This window comes from Acartia tonsa, chromosome 3 (genome assembly GCF_053477335.1).
Source record: "Acartia tonsa isolate MP-2025a chromosome 3, ASM5347733v1, whole genome shotgun sequence".
Lineage (NCBI taxonomy): Eukaryota > Metazoa > Arthropoda > Copepoda > Calanoida > Acartiidae > Acartia > Acartia tonsa.
The window spans coordinates 34,414,344-34,430,948 of record NC_137262.1 but is presented as its reverse complement, the minus strand read 5'-3'; the positions used below and the strand labels follow the sequence as shown (position 1 = coordinate 34,430,948).

At 31.7% G+C, this 16,605-nt stretch overlaps 1 protein-coding gene across 1 annotated transcript in view; it reads right to left on the bottom strand.

Moving 5' to 3' along the window:
• Nucleotides 1-16,254, bottom strand: part of LOC145313969 (uncharacterized) — a 66,764-nt gene extending 50,510 nt beyond the window's left edge. Inside the window, exons 1-4 of the mRNA XM_080153638.1 lie at nt 16,180-16,254; nt 14,410-14,514; nt 3,824-3,893; nt 3,318-3,378 (exon numbers count right to left, since the gene is read on the bottom strand). Coding sequence (XP_080009764.1) covers nt 3,318-3,378; nt 3,824-3,893; nt 14,410-14,494 — 216 coding nt within the window. The 5' untranslated portion in view covers nt 14,495-14,514; nt 16,180-16,254. The remainder of the gene's footprint in view (nt 1-3,317; nt 3,379-3,823; nt 3,894-14,409; nt 14,515-16,179) is intronic.
• Nucleotides 16,255-16,605: the final 351 nt, after the last annotated feature.

Below are 16,605 nucleotides of genomic sequence, written 5' to 3'. Positions count from 1 at the left end.
GACTGAAACTTGCTTTTTTTACAAAAGCATCCTTTTACAATTGTATGCTCAATCAGTTTTAGAGGCGTTAAATACCATATATTTTACTAGCGGCTGCGCCCCTAGCATCTAGGGGCTCTATATTCGAAGGGCAGAAAAATAGCTCAAAACCATACCCAGACTTATTAAAAAAAAATAGATAGCCTAAAACCATCTCAGAGCCTATAAGAGGCTTTATTGAAAAGAAGAACCATATCGGTTCAGCTGTTAGCGAGATCCTTCGCTACTAACAAAAAAAGCTTATTACTTTATATTATTGGATAGAGAGAAAATAATACACATCCCACTACTTTGATAAAAATAGAGCTAATAGAGCTGGAAAAAAATTGATTATTGAAACTTTTTAGACCATATGAAAAAGAAAAAATATATATTGATATATCGACGGTTGAAGAAGGCATAAATTAACGGGACGGGGGCTAGCATTTCCTTTGATTGTTACTTGAATTAAGTTAAGTCAGGATATATTGAGTACTGTGTACCCCATAGGGTTAAGGCACCGAATATATAGGCCTATTAAAAAAGGATGGAGAGGGGGAATGTATAGTTCTATCGAAGGAAAGCACCTTGTATTCATCACAGCTAAATGAATGAACTAAATGCACAAATATAAATAAAAAATCTTGGAATGTTATTATTAAAACAATGTATGCATTAAGACTTTTTAACCTAATTTTTTTCAATTTATAAATTAATTACATATTGCAGCGTTTTATATTAACATTGTAAATTACTTACAGCTTTTTGACGACTTTTACTTATTCAAAATAGATTTAAATGCAAGGATTTTCTTTAGATTTACATAAACGTATGCAATTATAGACGTTAAGGGATGGGGTAAAGGGGGTGTTTAACCCCCTCAAACATTGAAACCCCTTATTTAGCACTCCCTTAAACCATCGTAACCCCTCAAAATAAAAAAAGCCTGGACGTTCCTGTATGCAATGTACGTAACCCTTTGACTACACAACCTTTAGCTTAGTTTTACCTGTGCTTTGACTGGTGAATTGTATGTAATTTACGATTGAATATTGGCTACACTCGAACCCGACACTTTTACACTATTTAACGGAAGCGATTTTATTAATTATATTATGGTAGCAGGCTTTTAGACGAAAAGGAAAAACTTTTAAAAAATACTTTTGCCTTAGTTTTAACTCTTATCAAAGCTTTTAAATTTATGGTTAAGGATAAAATTGCAAATGTTGCAAAGAAGATAATCCCAGGGATCTAAATGGATAAGACAATGGCCGATAAATTGATGTACATTTTCAATAATGATACACAAAATTACTCCTTCTTTATATTACAATTGGTGCTTCCAACTTATGGGCACTCAACTAAATGAACCACACAATTAAAATTGAAGCCAACAAATCTGAAACATTATTTTAAAACATTGTGGACTAGTGTAATAAACAGCCCAATGTCCCCTTCCCTTCCTGAGATAATCCACTATTTTGGCGCAAACCATCCACATTTTTTCAGTAGCGAAGTTACTTTACAAGTTATCCTTGTCCGCATGTCAGTACACTTTTTCTTTCAAATTCCTCATCTCTTTTTTTAAATATTATTACTTTAAATGCAGCATGGATATCCAATTTTTAAAATATAATCTACCCTTCCAACCCATAGCAACCCCACGAAATTATTTTCTTATGAATTAAGGACATTGTACATCTAAGACATGGGTTTTGGCCCACATCCCCTAAAAAATGGATAATAATCTTGTGTTTATCCCCAAACCACCTTTACTGCATTATTTTTTTTAATTTGTCCTGAAAAACCTAAACTTTGATTTTTTTAAAGAAAAGGTGGGAATAGTCCTTTTTGTTGCAACGCCCCTTAAGGAGCGATACGTCGTATTTTTAAATTGGCTTTTGATAGGTTATTTTTAATTTTAGGTTAGGTTATGTTAAATTGGGTTTAGTGATTGCCTCACAGGGTTAGGCAATTGGCCCCGCAGGGTTAGAGCCCCCCGCAGGAGCTAGAAATAGGAGAAAAGCTACTGTGGGAAAAAACGAAGAATCGCCACTTAATGAGTGTTGCCACGAAAGGGACTATACCCGAAAAGGTTTTTAAAATATTTCCCTTCGTTTTTAATTGCACTGAAAAGTGATTAACCTTTTAAGTATATCTTGCTTTTTGTATATTTTCTTATTTTGTAATTAGTTCTTGGTTTGCTTTGAATATCATGATCCTTGCTGAACTATATGCATTTAAGTCTAGTTATTTTTTAAAACATGCTTTGCAAACATACATACATACAATGAACATTTATAATACATTCAAAATGCAATATGCAGATTTTTTGTTGACAATATTTAAGGAAATACTTTAATGTTTACAATTAATCTGTGAGAACTTTTTTGAAAGTTGATAAATTATATTAGTAAGACTTTAAATTAAAAAAGAATAATAATTAGATGGCTTATGCATGAAAGATAAGATTAAGAGCTGTCAGACAGACGGAGAAACAGTGCGACTTCTATAGATTATGCTTTTGTCCAATGAAAATATATATTTTAATTATATTATAATAAAATTAGCTCATATGGCAAATAATATCTTAAATTAAGATTAAAACCTTTTGGCATTATTTGGTTAGGTTAATGAAATTCAAGTTTAGATATTTTTTTTCTATATAGACACATATTCTTTAGTTGTTGTGACGTTAAAAAAGCATTTAGCTATCTAGCTTTGATTGGGGGGCAATAACTCTCTACCCCAGTGACATTGAACATTTTAACCCTAGAGTAAAATTTTTAGAGAAACAAAATATTTTCTGTTCGCTTCTAACCATTTTAATCCCACCCTCCAATATTGAATTGTCCCCCTTTAGGAGTTAATGCATATTAATCCCCAAAAAAGCTTGGGCGTTCTTGATATTTTTTAGTATACATATGCATGTAGGCAATACACTGTGGGCTAGAATTAAATCAAGACAAAAGTAAGTGCCGAGCCCTGGGACCTATGTATGGTGAAAATAGACATAAAACCATGATGATTCCAGGTAAAACCAAAATATTTTAGCGGGGGCTTTTTGAGAAAATTAGATTTGAAAATTTCAAATTCAATTTTCACCCCCTAGGAGTTGCCGCATAATCATGACCAGAAAAGCAAATATTATTTATTTTACATTTTGAACAACTTTGCTTTTATAAAATCTTTCATAAAACCTCTCTATATATGATTTATTTTGGGCTGAATTTTCGTGACCTTTGCAAAGCAAGTGATAAAAATGGCCATTAATTAACTCCCTCTTGAATAACATATACCTTGATAAACTTGTAGCAGCTGTAGACAGGAGAAGCAGGTCCTTGAATCCACATAGAATCACTAAACAAATAAGACAGAGTTCAGTTTTTTAAAGACAAAAGGTCGTCTGCGTTTAAATCAAACAATTACAAATCTCGTTCAACTATTTATGCTATCAAGATTATAATTGATTGATTTGAACGCAGACAACCTTTTTTGTTTTAAAAACTTATCTCTGAATTTACAAATATGATTAAGATTTTAAAGGCAATACGACGTACGTGACATTGTGCGCTTTGCCAAATCAAGACGACATGCACTTGTATGCAGCTTTATAGATATGCTTCGAGATTCTTGCAGGTGACTGGCGGCTGCCTTAGCAGTTTCTTTATTTTTTAAGTGATCAATAATCCACTGAGACCTTGTACTGTGGCCCTCCAACACCCTACATTATCTACCCTATCTGCTGACGGACTGATCGACATAGTGCATTATAGAGATGCTTCGCCTCTAAAAACAATTTTACCTTGATTTAGCTTCAGTAGAATTTTCCGCCGGAATGGATTCGCCGGCATAAAAGAATCCCTCAGGGCATTCTAAAAATAAGATATTTTGATAGTTGGGAGATAAAGAGTCTATGGAGTCTGGTAATAATAGGACCAGGGGCGGGAGAGGACTGTAAATTACACTGTTTGCCAAAGTTGAAAACCACGTTATCTTTTGGGTTGGCACAAAAAAAGGTTGAGTACTCTAATTGAATTTTGATTGGTTGGTTCTAAACTAGTTGTATAAAATATTTTCAACAAATAAATTTAACTACAATAGGGCTATGGCTATTTCATTTAAGAAAATTTGATACCATTGTATATGTATATGTTTTTTGGCCGTTGTTTTGTCCATAAATCTTTTTTTCGTTTTGCTACTTTTTAGCACTCCAGATATTTTAGAGATTTTGCCCAACACATAAACATATTCATTGATAAATTGCTTTTAAATCCTTTCTTGTGTTAAATATAAGTTGAAATATAAACCTTTTAGAAAAATTTATAAATCATTTTCAAGTATGGATTCAAAGCCGATTAATATCCGGTGGATTGAACCGGTTATCGTCCAAACTGAAAAATCATGTATAGTATCGTATTCCAGACAATTTTCCACGAATATTAAAATAAAAATCATAATATTATTAAAGTTTTGTTAGTCCTTGCCTTCAGCTGAAAAAACTGGTTTTGATCTTATAATTTTTCATATAAATGTCTATAATACATACAATGCGATAAATAACAAGTATTGACCTGACCCACCCATTATAAAACGCATATTAAATCTATATGCATTGCAGATATTCCAGGGAAGGAGGGATACTGGATTATAAATTATACTAATACTGTACCTAGAGTTTTTTATTCGTTGGCTTGAAAATTTTGTCTACTTTGATTAAATTTTGAATAAATGATTAAAATTCTACAATCAAAACTTTTTATGACACAATTTAATTTTTCAGAATTTTTTTTCCCGTATCGCTTCTAACCCGATTGTATCCTGTGGATTAGAACCGGTTCTCAGCCATGCTGAAATTTTTTGTCTAGTGTCGTATTATATCCAGTTTTCTACGATTTAAAAAATATACAATCATAAAATTAAAACCAGTTTTTTGCCCGTACCCGGAATCTCGTGGCTAAAAAATGGTTTATATCTTTGGTTTTATCTATGGTTTTATCATAAGCTGTTTATATTACGATACGAGAAATAATCAAATTGTTGGTTAGTTTATCATCCATTGTCTTATCCCTTAATATTCATGAGATTTAAAAGAAATGCATAGTCGCACCTGGTATAGGTAATAAATGTAAAAAAAGAATATTAAGCTAAAAAATATTATAAAAGACCTTTATAATTCTTTATGGTTACTAAAATCAATATTTTTACAAATATTTATTTTATATACATACTAGCGGCTATGCCTCTATGTGCTTAGGATGTATTCGAAGTGGCAGAGAGGGATAGAAAAAAAAGCTTGAAACCATCCTAAGACTAAAATATAGAAATAAAATAGCCTAAAGCCTAAAATAGAGAACCCAATCATTTCAGTAGTTATTCGGATCTTAAGCTTCTGACAAAAAACCTTACTACTGTTACTGGGGATTTTTGATACTTTTAATTTAAATCTGTTCACATACAAATGGGTCCAAATTTTATAGTCGAAGTTTTTTTATTAAATTTGGATATTACAAACAAAAATTTTGATAGTTGTACTAAATAATTAAACTTTTAACAATAATACTCAAAGCTAGTAAGTTAAAGAATGTGAGGGATTTTTTATTAACTATTGGGAACTATTATCCAACCCTCCCCCCTCCAATCCAGAAAAAAGCGCAAACTGAACTCAAGACTTATCATTGAAATATTTGGTATAAATAGTCGAGAGAATTAATGACCTCATAACTTTGAGCTAATTGTAAGTCTATTATAAACCAACACTAGATATACGTTTGTAATGCATAGATTAGTAATAAAATTAAAATAGATTAAGTTTTTAAACCATTACGACTAAAGAATAATCACAGTTTTATTATTTACAAATAATCCTTATAAGAAAGTATCAGAATGTATGTCTGTGTGTGTGTGTCTTATGCTTAAGAACTAAATGCTGAACCGATATGGCTCTTCTTTACTAATAATCTTTTATCCCAAGAGAATTCAGCCCAGAAAAAAATGTCCCACCCCACTAATTAAACAAATAATTAAAAGTGTCCCATAAGGCCACCAGGAGCTTCGACGCTAGTAATTAATAAAAAAAATTTACTGATATAAGAAGAAACTCTTTTGATTTAAGAATAGAAAATATGAAGATAAAATTAGTTTTCCATTGAACTAAACCTAGATTTATTAAATCAGTGAATCTAATAATTTTATGTCTAATGGTGTACTGTAAAGTTGCATGAAAGTAAAAAGTAACACATTTGTATTATAGAATGTTCCTACGAAATAACTTTTAAAGTTCACTCATGAAATAGCCCAAACTGAGCATTAAACAACAAAACTTTTGATTTCATCATTCTCAATTATAAAATATAGCGTACTATCCTTTATGTCTGTGTGCCTTTGACTGTCTATCTGTCTGTATCGAAGGATATCTTAAACCACTGAACCTATATGGTTCGTGTTTACATTTCTTAGTTCTTGGGGGGAAGGATTATAGCTATTTTTTTTAAGGTAACAGTCACTCTCTTAAGAAAAAACATCCCTAAGAATATATCCATCGTAAAAACTAAAATTGAAAATGTGGGATTTTTCGAAGGACTTCTAAGGGCGTAGCCGCTAGTTTTTATATAAAATAATTAGATAAAAATAAAAAAACGTCATCAATGTGTATCTGTCCCTCAATAGAAAAACCTAACCAATATTTTGGTTAACCTATCTAGAAGATAGCTTTAAATAAATATATTTATGTGTTTCTTATCTTAATTGGTCTGGTATACATTGTAATTTTAAAAATACAACACATAATTTAGCATATTTAAAAACAGAACACATGTATTTCATTTAATCGCGAAAACCACATTCTGAGATGCCCTAAATACTCTAATTGTTTTATTTCCTCTATTTATATTAAAGTAAAGGAATAGAGGGGGTTATGAGCGCTGCTAAATGTAACTCAGCCCCCAGGGTGTGTACCTTGTTCCGTTTGTATTGGGTCTTCAAAATAAGCTAAAAGCGACCAAAATATTATATAATTATAAAGATTACAAAGCAATTTGCTAGTATACGAAAAGGGTCTTCACAATTTGGGCCAGGAGGTTGAAATTCTTAAAAGTTAGAGATTTTTATTCATTAATTTACAATATAACCAAGATAGTATATTATTTCATCATAGGGATCAAGGGGAATAGGGCAATAGCCGGTACATTATTATAAAACTTTTGGGACTAGTGTAATAAGCATTCCAATGTTCCATCCCTCCCTGATCTTGTCATGATTTATAAAAAAAAATCCGCACATTTTATAACACTGCAGTTTGTATGTAAAATGATTCATTATTAGCAATTCAAATGGATTTTTTTAGAATTGAAGCTCCCAGTAACTCAATTCGACGTCGCACTGAGTAGCAGCAGCTCACAAAACAGGCAGCTGACTGTTCAGATAATCCACCACAGCCGTTGACATAGCTGTTGCTGCAGTCATAGTCGCAAGAGCTATTAATAATTTTTTAAAAATCTGCAGAAAGGTTCCAAAATTAATGCTGTTTAGATTCTTGCCTTTTGCTCGAAAGTCACAGTTAAATCATTCTCAGAGATAGATAGGGGACAATGGACTGTTTATTACACTTGTCCCCAAAGTTTTATAATAAAGTTTTCTTATTTGTTGGCTTAACAAAATTGGGGACTTTTACTGAATTTTGATTGGTTGTTTTTTTACTTGAGTTTTTAAACGTTTCAACCATTAATTGTAATCTACACGGGGGTAGTTTAGTGTGTCATCATTTGGGACATACATCAATTTATCGGCCATTGTCTTATCCCATTAGATCCCCGACTCATTCTCCATACATTCACTTGCAACAAAGAATGAGTTATAGAGTTGCTTAAAAAGGGGTTTGGTGTTCTTTTGTGCGATTACATAATGGATCATCCAGTTTTATTAGCCTGGGTAAAAAGTTAATTATAGCATCCCAACAATTTCATACATTTTGAAGCCAACATTTTTTTTGACTAAGAGACACTTTATAATTTAGGCTTATTCAGTAAAGGAATAATTCTTAAAACTCAGGTTTCTCAAGGGATAAGACAATAGATGATAAACTGATGCATTTTCCTAGTTTAAACCAACCAATCAAGACCTAATATAAGTCAAATTACAATCAAATGTCCCCTCCCTTAATGAAAAAAATGGAAGGAAACACTAAAAGCCTCAAAGACAAACATACCAAGCTGTACTTATTATAGAGTAGCTTCGCTACTAAAAATCCTTCTAAATTTGACCTGGTGGTTTCTAAGGTTATTCTAAATCTGTAAGTAACAGTAGATATAAGATAAAATATGTCAAAATTGTACTGTGACAACATAATTTTTTGACTTTAGAAATAATTTGCTAACCCATTGATAAGAAGAAACAACGACGCTGTCATGCCAATCTAAATTAGTTGCCAAAACAAGGATGACAACTTTCGCAGATGCAGTGTACAACTCTCAATATATTATAATTTTTGTTGGTTTGTCTGTTTATAATATAATACATTTCTGCCTGCTAGACCAAATATTAAAATATTTTTGGAATGGTATTTGTAAGTCAACCTACCTATAATAAATCGATAGTATAAATGTATAAAAAAACAAATACCTGGATCCCCCTATTGTGGACCTTTTTCATCTGCTAGAAAATATCTTTCTGCTTTTTTGTAATGACTGGGCTGTATTAACATTCCCGACGCTGTAAGACCCAATTAAAAGTCGGCACAAGGTCATCGGGAAGGGGATATACAGAACTATTAAACCCCTGTTCCCTCTGGTGTTATACTCTAATCTACCTATTCATAGAGGTAGGGGATATTGGCAAATAAATAAGGCAAACACTTTCTCTTAGTGTTTTATTTTGGTACTTTAAATAAATCCTGATCCATCGGTTCAAATCATCAGTGTCCAGACTTTTCATCCAATGATTTTAACCCCTTAATATACCTGCACAGTAGAAGATCACCCTAAAATCTTATAAAGAATTTACACTTGATAAATCAGATTTCTGACAAATATTTTTTTGTACTCAAATGTTTTAGTTATAGAGAAGTTTGACTGCCAAAATATGTATCATAAAAGAATTCAAAGTTGCAAGGTCAGGTGATAAAAAGGGCTTTTTTAAGGATTTTAAGGATAAGACAAAAGACAATAAAATTAGGTAAAACCTGCATTATGTTAAACAATATTACCCCTATTGCAAACCAAATTTTATAGAGGAAAAGTAACTAATACTAGATTAACCTAACCAATCAAGAATTTAGGTGAAAGAATAATGGAACATTTTAACAAATATTTGGGACTAGTTTAATTTACAGTTCAATGTCCCTTTCCTTCCTGGCTATTTTATGTTTATAATTTGTAGCTATATATAGGTTCCACGACAAACGTAGGAGTCCCAAACGTAGGAGTGGAAAAACATCGGAGTGGACAAACGCAGGAGTCCTAAACGTCGGAGTGGGACAAACGCAGGAGTGGGACAAACGTCGGAGTTGACAAACACAGGATTTTTGGGACAAACGTCGGAGTGGACAAACGCAGGAGTCCCAATTTTTTTTTTCGATTTTGAATTTTTTTTTCATTTTTGAATTTTTTTTCAATTTTGAATTTTTTTATACACCCCCCCCCCTCCCTCCCTCGGTCCCCTTATTTTTCTTAGTTAGGTTAGGTTAGGTTATAGGCCAGGGGGCCGAGCGCTGCGGCTAGGCAGGCTAGGGGGCCGAGCGCTGCGGCCATAACCATTTTTTGTAGATAGAGGGATATAAAAAAATTTCAAAATTGTCATATTAAAATAGCGGAGACTCCTTCGTTTTACTTAAGCAATGTCCACTCTGACGTTTGTCCACTCCGACGTTTTTCTCACTCCTATGTTTGTCCACTCCGACGTTTGGGACTCCTGCGTTTGGGACTCCTGCGTTTGTCCACTCCGACGTTTGGGACTCCTACGTTTGGGGTAGGACCTATATATAGTATTTTTACTTTTATAAGGTTGTTTAAATTTAGTAGTAAACTCAGATGATTTTAAATTTAAACGATGTTAAATCCAATAATGCTTTTATAATTCTATTGGAACCCAAACGGGATTCTCAGCAGTTGTTAGGGGGTAAAACTTATTAAAATTGACGACCTTTATATCTGCCTCCAAAATATTATTTTATATCTATTTCGCTTGTTGGCTAGGTATTCCTGGTTATGTACATAGTACATTCGTAACAACTCTTTAGGTATTAAAATCCGTCTTTCTGTCAATTTAAATGCAGGGAGAAAGGGGACATTGGACAATAAATTATACGAGTACTCAAAGTTTTATGGACAGGTTCTCTCATTCATTGGCTTAAAAACTTAATGTACCTTAATAATCTTGATTGGTTCGGTGTCACATCTTTTCAACCAGACATTGTTCCTTTTCATTTAAAGTTTTGCACCACTAATGGAAATTATTTCATTTTACACTAGTGGCTGCCCTCCAAGCATCTAGGAGCACTGTTTTCGAAGAAGTAAGGAAAGTAGTAAAATAACTTAAAACCAAACTTAAATATAGAAATTGAATATTCTAAAACCATCCAGGGACCTATAAGAAGCTTCCATAATATAACCAACTCAATAGATTTAGTAGTTGTCGAAATCTTGAGCTACAGACAAAAAACCTTACTACTTTATATAATAGGATATATTTTTTTGCATGTATATGTAACATATTTTGTGCATGAATCATACACAATCAAAGTATAGACGTACTTAAAACAAGGATGACAACATCTATAAAAGCAAAGCTCTAAAATCAGATGGTAGGACAAACGAACAATAATTCTAAAAATCAGAATTATGATTTATAAACAAAATTGTGTAAACTTGTTGCAAAATTGCGTAAATTCAGGAGTCTGTTTAAGGACATACTTACATGTTTAGGACTTGATTAAAGAGATGCTTCACTTATAATTTTGTACCTGATTGTTCTAAGAATCAGTATTTCAAAAATCAGATGTATATGAAAATTAACAAAAAGAGCTAACCGTTACGGACGGACAGACAGACCAACCTTAATCATAAAGAATAGATTCATTTTTAACAAGGATTACAATATACAGAAAGTAAATTATAAATATTGATATATGTGTTCTTAATATCTATTTATCCCGTATCATGATAAAATTGGTTAAATATTAATGTAAGATAATAGAGAGTGCATGAATGAGCAATATATACCTCTCCCCTAAAGGCAAGGACCCTATTCCTATTTTGTACTTAGTCTTTGAACTCAACCAATAGCGACGAAAATATAAACACAGCCAAGTCCCTAAAAAAGAACAAAAGAAATTTGCTAGCAGTCAAAAGGCTTTGCCAGTTAGGGCAGGTAACTGTCTAGTTTATACATCTATAATTTTACATTTATTGGCCAAATGAAGGTACTCAGTAATATACACACAAGTCATATTCATTTATTTATACCATAATCTAGGTATATGATGGTCTAAAACCAGCAGACATCTTCAGGCATAAGAAGTTGAATGAAAATTCGATTAACAATAAAATCAATAATTACAATAAACAACATATACTCTATTATAGATTAAAGCTATTGGTAGAAAAGTTTACACTCTGAAGGTTTGTACAACACAATCAACATTTAATCAAAGTTCCCATAGTTTTGATGCCAATTGATGTGCAATCGTGTACTGTTTACCATTCCTGAAAACCAGGTAAGAATAATAAACTTTCTCGTATTCATTCGAATCCGGTGGATAGGAACCGGTTCTCATCCATACGAAAAAACAATGTCTAGCATCGTATTATATCCAGCTTTCTACGAATATAGAAATGTACAATCATACAAATGCGAGAAATAACTATTTTAACATTTTTTATACATATGTTTTCTCATTCGTTGACTTAAAAGCATTTGGTACTTTTATTTAGTTTAGCATATACAGAAGGAGTAATTTTGTTATCATTGGGTGTCAACTTCAATTTGATTTTCATTGTCGTATCTCTTAAAATTCTGTATGAAAACTACAATTTTTTACAATATTTGACTGAGTGGTCCATGATAAAATCAACCCTTTACAATTTAAGGTTTTCATTTAAAAATTCAAAAATTCTTCTTTGGCAAAAATAATTTATAAGTAATTTTGTCAGTCTTTATGTCCCTCTGTTGTTGAATATTAAAAGCGGTTTTGTAAGCCCTGGCCTCCGGGTCCTCGGGGCTTACAAAACTAGTTTTAATCACAATTTTTTTTTATTTCAATATCCGCTGAAAGCTGTATCTATAATACAAAGTAGCTTGATGTCTGTCCGTCCGTCCGTCTGTCCGTCCGTCTGAAGCTTAAGATCTCGGTAACCACTGAACCGATTGGATTCTACTCTTCAGGGTATATACCTATTGGTCCTGTGGTGGTTTTAAGCTATTTTCTTGGGGGATGGGACACCCCCAACCCCCTCAAAAACGAAAATTTCCCCCCAAAAAAAATTTTAATGTTTTTTATGTTTTTATATATTTTTATTAATTTTTATATTTTTTTATACTTTTTTATATTTTCTTTATATTTTCAATTATTTTTCTTCTTTTTAAATTTATTTTCTTCTTTTAAACTTTGTTTTATCAAATTCAAAAAGATTGTGAAAACTTCCATCTCCTGTGGGGGCGAAGCCCCAAAAAGACTAATGGCAAAGAAATTTTAAAAAACAATATAAAAAAAGAAAAATTTTAAAGGTTTTAAATAATATAAATCAATATAAAAAGTTATAAAATGTTATAAAGAGTTATAAAATGATATAAAGAGTAATAAAATGTTATAAAATACAAAAAATATGTAAACTAAATTTTTTAAATTCTCCCCTGAACCTTCAGAAATAAAGCCCCTAGAGGCTAGAGGCGAAGCCGCTAGTATAATATAATTCGATAAATAACTATCATAAGCTACATTCGATATTGTGTCAAATATAATTTTGTAACTTTACATGAACAAATAATTTGATGGACGTAATTTCGGGGGCAGTAAAGTTGCCGCCGCTAGATTGGCAGATATCCAGGGATCACAAGGGATAAGACAATGGGAATAAATGAATACCCCCCCCCCCCCTGTAGATTATTATTTAACAAATTTTGCACCCTGTTAAGTTATCCAACCTATTTAAAATCTTATGTAAACCACAAAAGTTTTAAGCAACGAATAGCAAAAAAAGTTTGTAAACTTTGAGTGACGGTATAAATTATAGTGCAATGTCCCCTCCCTCACTGCATATATCTAAAGGATTCATACAAAATGGGATACTTTTTTAGTTGTAAAAATATTTTTCTAATTCAATTTGAATTTGAATGGAACAGTACTCTTGTAAAAAGCATTCGAATTTCAACGTTCAATTCTAAACAAGTAAAACAACTCATAGGTAATATAGCTTAATTATATATAGAAAATTTCGTTAAATCGAGAACAACCAAGAAAGGAGCAAAATTTCTTCTATATCCTTATATAAAAGTAACAGGATCTGTGTCTGTCTGTCTGTGTAACCGCAGAACCAATATGGTTCCCCTTTACATTGTAGCTTCTCATAGGTCCTGGGAAGGTTTATAAAGCACAAAATTATTTTACTTTAAAACATAGAATCTCAAGTGGGAGGGTCAACTTCTCACCCCACCCCAACCTCAACCTTAAGTGCCTCTAGGGGTTTATCAGATAGTATATAAGTCTTATTGTTTAGTAGGAGTTGTTAGATATTTATCTTTAAGCAAACGAATAAACACTAAAAAGTGTATACTCTACCACTCTAGCGAAATAAAAAATCTACCAAAATCTAGCTGTATTTAGGGAGCACCAAAAAATGTGAAGGTTTTTATGCCTAAGGATCTAAAATGATGAATAATGATATATTTAATTTACATAATATAAAAAATTACAATTTGTTCATACATATTATATAACCTGTATGGGGTTATAAGTGTTTCTATTGGTATTTAATACTGTCAAATTAAATTCTTGGGTCTTTAAAAGATGGTTTCCATCAGGTATAAGGTAAAACCAACAGGCGAAATAATTCTAAAATAACATTTGGAGGGCAAATGGAATGGTTGTCAATTTTACAATGTGTTGCCCCCAACGACAGCGGAAAAACTTGTAGGTTTCGTGATGTTTTTCCGAATTGATTTAATTGTTGATATAAACAGACAATAATGAATACAAGGACAAATCAATTATAGAGTGGATTTTGCTGTTTTAGAGCTTTTAGATACAACTACATAAGCTTGAAATTAAGGCTTCAATTACAAATAGAGCCGTTTGGGAGCTTTTGAATATTTCTTTTTATATCAGGACTGGATATAAGCTTGGCCATTAATTTTTTGACAAATACAGCTTTTTTGGAGTTTTTAGTGAGAAACACTTACCTCTCTTCATATCATGTATAAGATCTGAGTGGATATATGCTTGGCAGGTTGACACCAAGACTCCCAAACACAAGGCTAACTTCATCTTTTCACTTTACAAATTCACTGAAGAAAAAAAATATTAAATAAAAATCTAGGAAAAAAATTGTAAATTGATTATATTTTGAATTCTTAAAATAAAGTATCTTAATTCTGTTCGTTTTGCTACTTAAGTGTAGCAATCAAATTTGAAAAAGGATAACATCCATAAGAAAAAAATCATGACTGGACAAGCTGACAAACTAAGTTATAGAGCAGATGTTTAGTGGCAATGAAAAGATAGGGAGAAATGTATTGGTATTTGGCACAGGGAACCTTTACAATGATTTTACAGCCGACGATCTTGAATAGCTGAGAAAATTTAGTTTCATTACAAATTATAGAGTAAAAAAAAGTTACTATTTGAATTTTTTAAAATAAATACTCAATTGAAAACGATTATAAGAGGTCAAATGAACACTCGAAGAGATAATAGTTATAATTCTTTATCTTTTTATTCTATTTAATTAAACAATTTACATAACCTATATTTTATCAAACCTTGGCTTTAAATGAAAATGAAAGACCCTTCTTAAGAAAACAAGGCGATTTTGCCTTAAATTTGCGGTTTACAACACTTTTTTTTGTAAAAATAAGAATGTATGTATGCTTATTGCGTCGTATCTTTTTTTCCCGCGGATAGTAACATAAAAAATGATATGATTTTTAGTTTATTATTCGTGGGAAATAATACGATACGATACATGATTCTTCTGTAAGGTTTTATTCCAGCGAAAATTAAACGGATTCATAGCCATGCTGGAACAAGTCGTAGCCTTTTATCAGGGTGGAAAATGTATATGATATTTATTTAAACTGTAAGAGTAACAAAAAAAAGAGTTGTTTTGCTAGTAAATTTACAGAATTTGACTTGATGAGTGAGATAACAAGTCTACTCCTCCCACAATGAAATCAAATTGAATTCGTCAAAATTAGACATAATTTACCAGACAGAACGCCCTTTATCCTCAAATACAATCTATCCTTCCAAATATAGAATAAATTTTTATCATTTAAGTAAAGGAATAGAGGGGGCATGAGCTATATATAACTCTGTCCACAGGGCGGAGAACCTGTCTCGTTTTTATTTGGATATTTAAAATCATCTAATATCAAACGAACATAATAATAGCATAATAGCAGACGAAAAAAGTCTCCACCACTTGGGGCAGGTAGTTGTCTGGATTATACATCTACACTTATACATTTATTGTAGCGCATATGCATATGCAACGCCCCTAGAGAAAGTGATTAATCCCCCTTCACTTTTAAGTTTTATTTTAAAAAGGGATTTTAAGTGATTCGACGAATAATAATTAACCATTTCATAGATAAAAATTAATAGTTGTAATGTTTGGAGACTTCTAGTATAAACCACACAATACAAAATTAGTCAAAGTATTCATAGTTTTTAAACCAACAAATGAGAAGGATTTTTTTTATGGGACATAAACTCCTTGGACCTAAACTAAGCTAACGAGATATTACCGGACAAACACACAACCTGATACTTTATAATATGGGATGAAGTCTAATATGAAGACCAAAAATAGTCAAAAGCTTCCTCTAAAAGCTTAAATCATGTATTATTTTTTTTAATTGACAGGCAGACAACCTTAATTTCAAATTACCATATAAAACTTCACAATTCAAATTTTTCTAGAAATTTCTTTTATAACAACAAAAACGCACCTGAGTCACAAAAATAAAAAGTTATTGTTTGTTAAAATATAGAGAGAAAACTGGGCCTTATCTCTAATAGTCATAATAATATTTTGTCATACATTATCCTCCAATAGGGGACTCATATTCAGTGATTCAAATCGATTTTATTCTGTGTTTTTGGTCTACACTTTCGATTTCATAGGAATCTTCAAACAATCGACGATAAAATGATGTACAACCCTAATTATGATTAACAATAATGCCCCAACTGAAGATTGAAATTAATTAGAGGAATATTTAGGGCACTGCTAGTTTGTACAAACCAATCAATATTTAAGAAAAGTCCCAGAATAGACCTATAAGAAGCTTTACTGTAAATAATATCCACGGATTCCACATAGGTAGATATTTTGATACACATAGACAAGCAGAGGAATCCTGTTCCTTTTACAT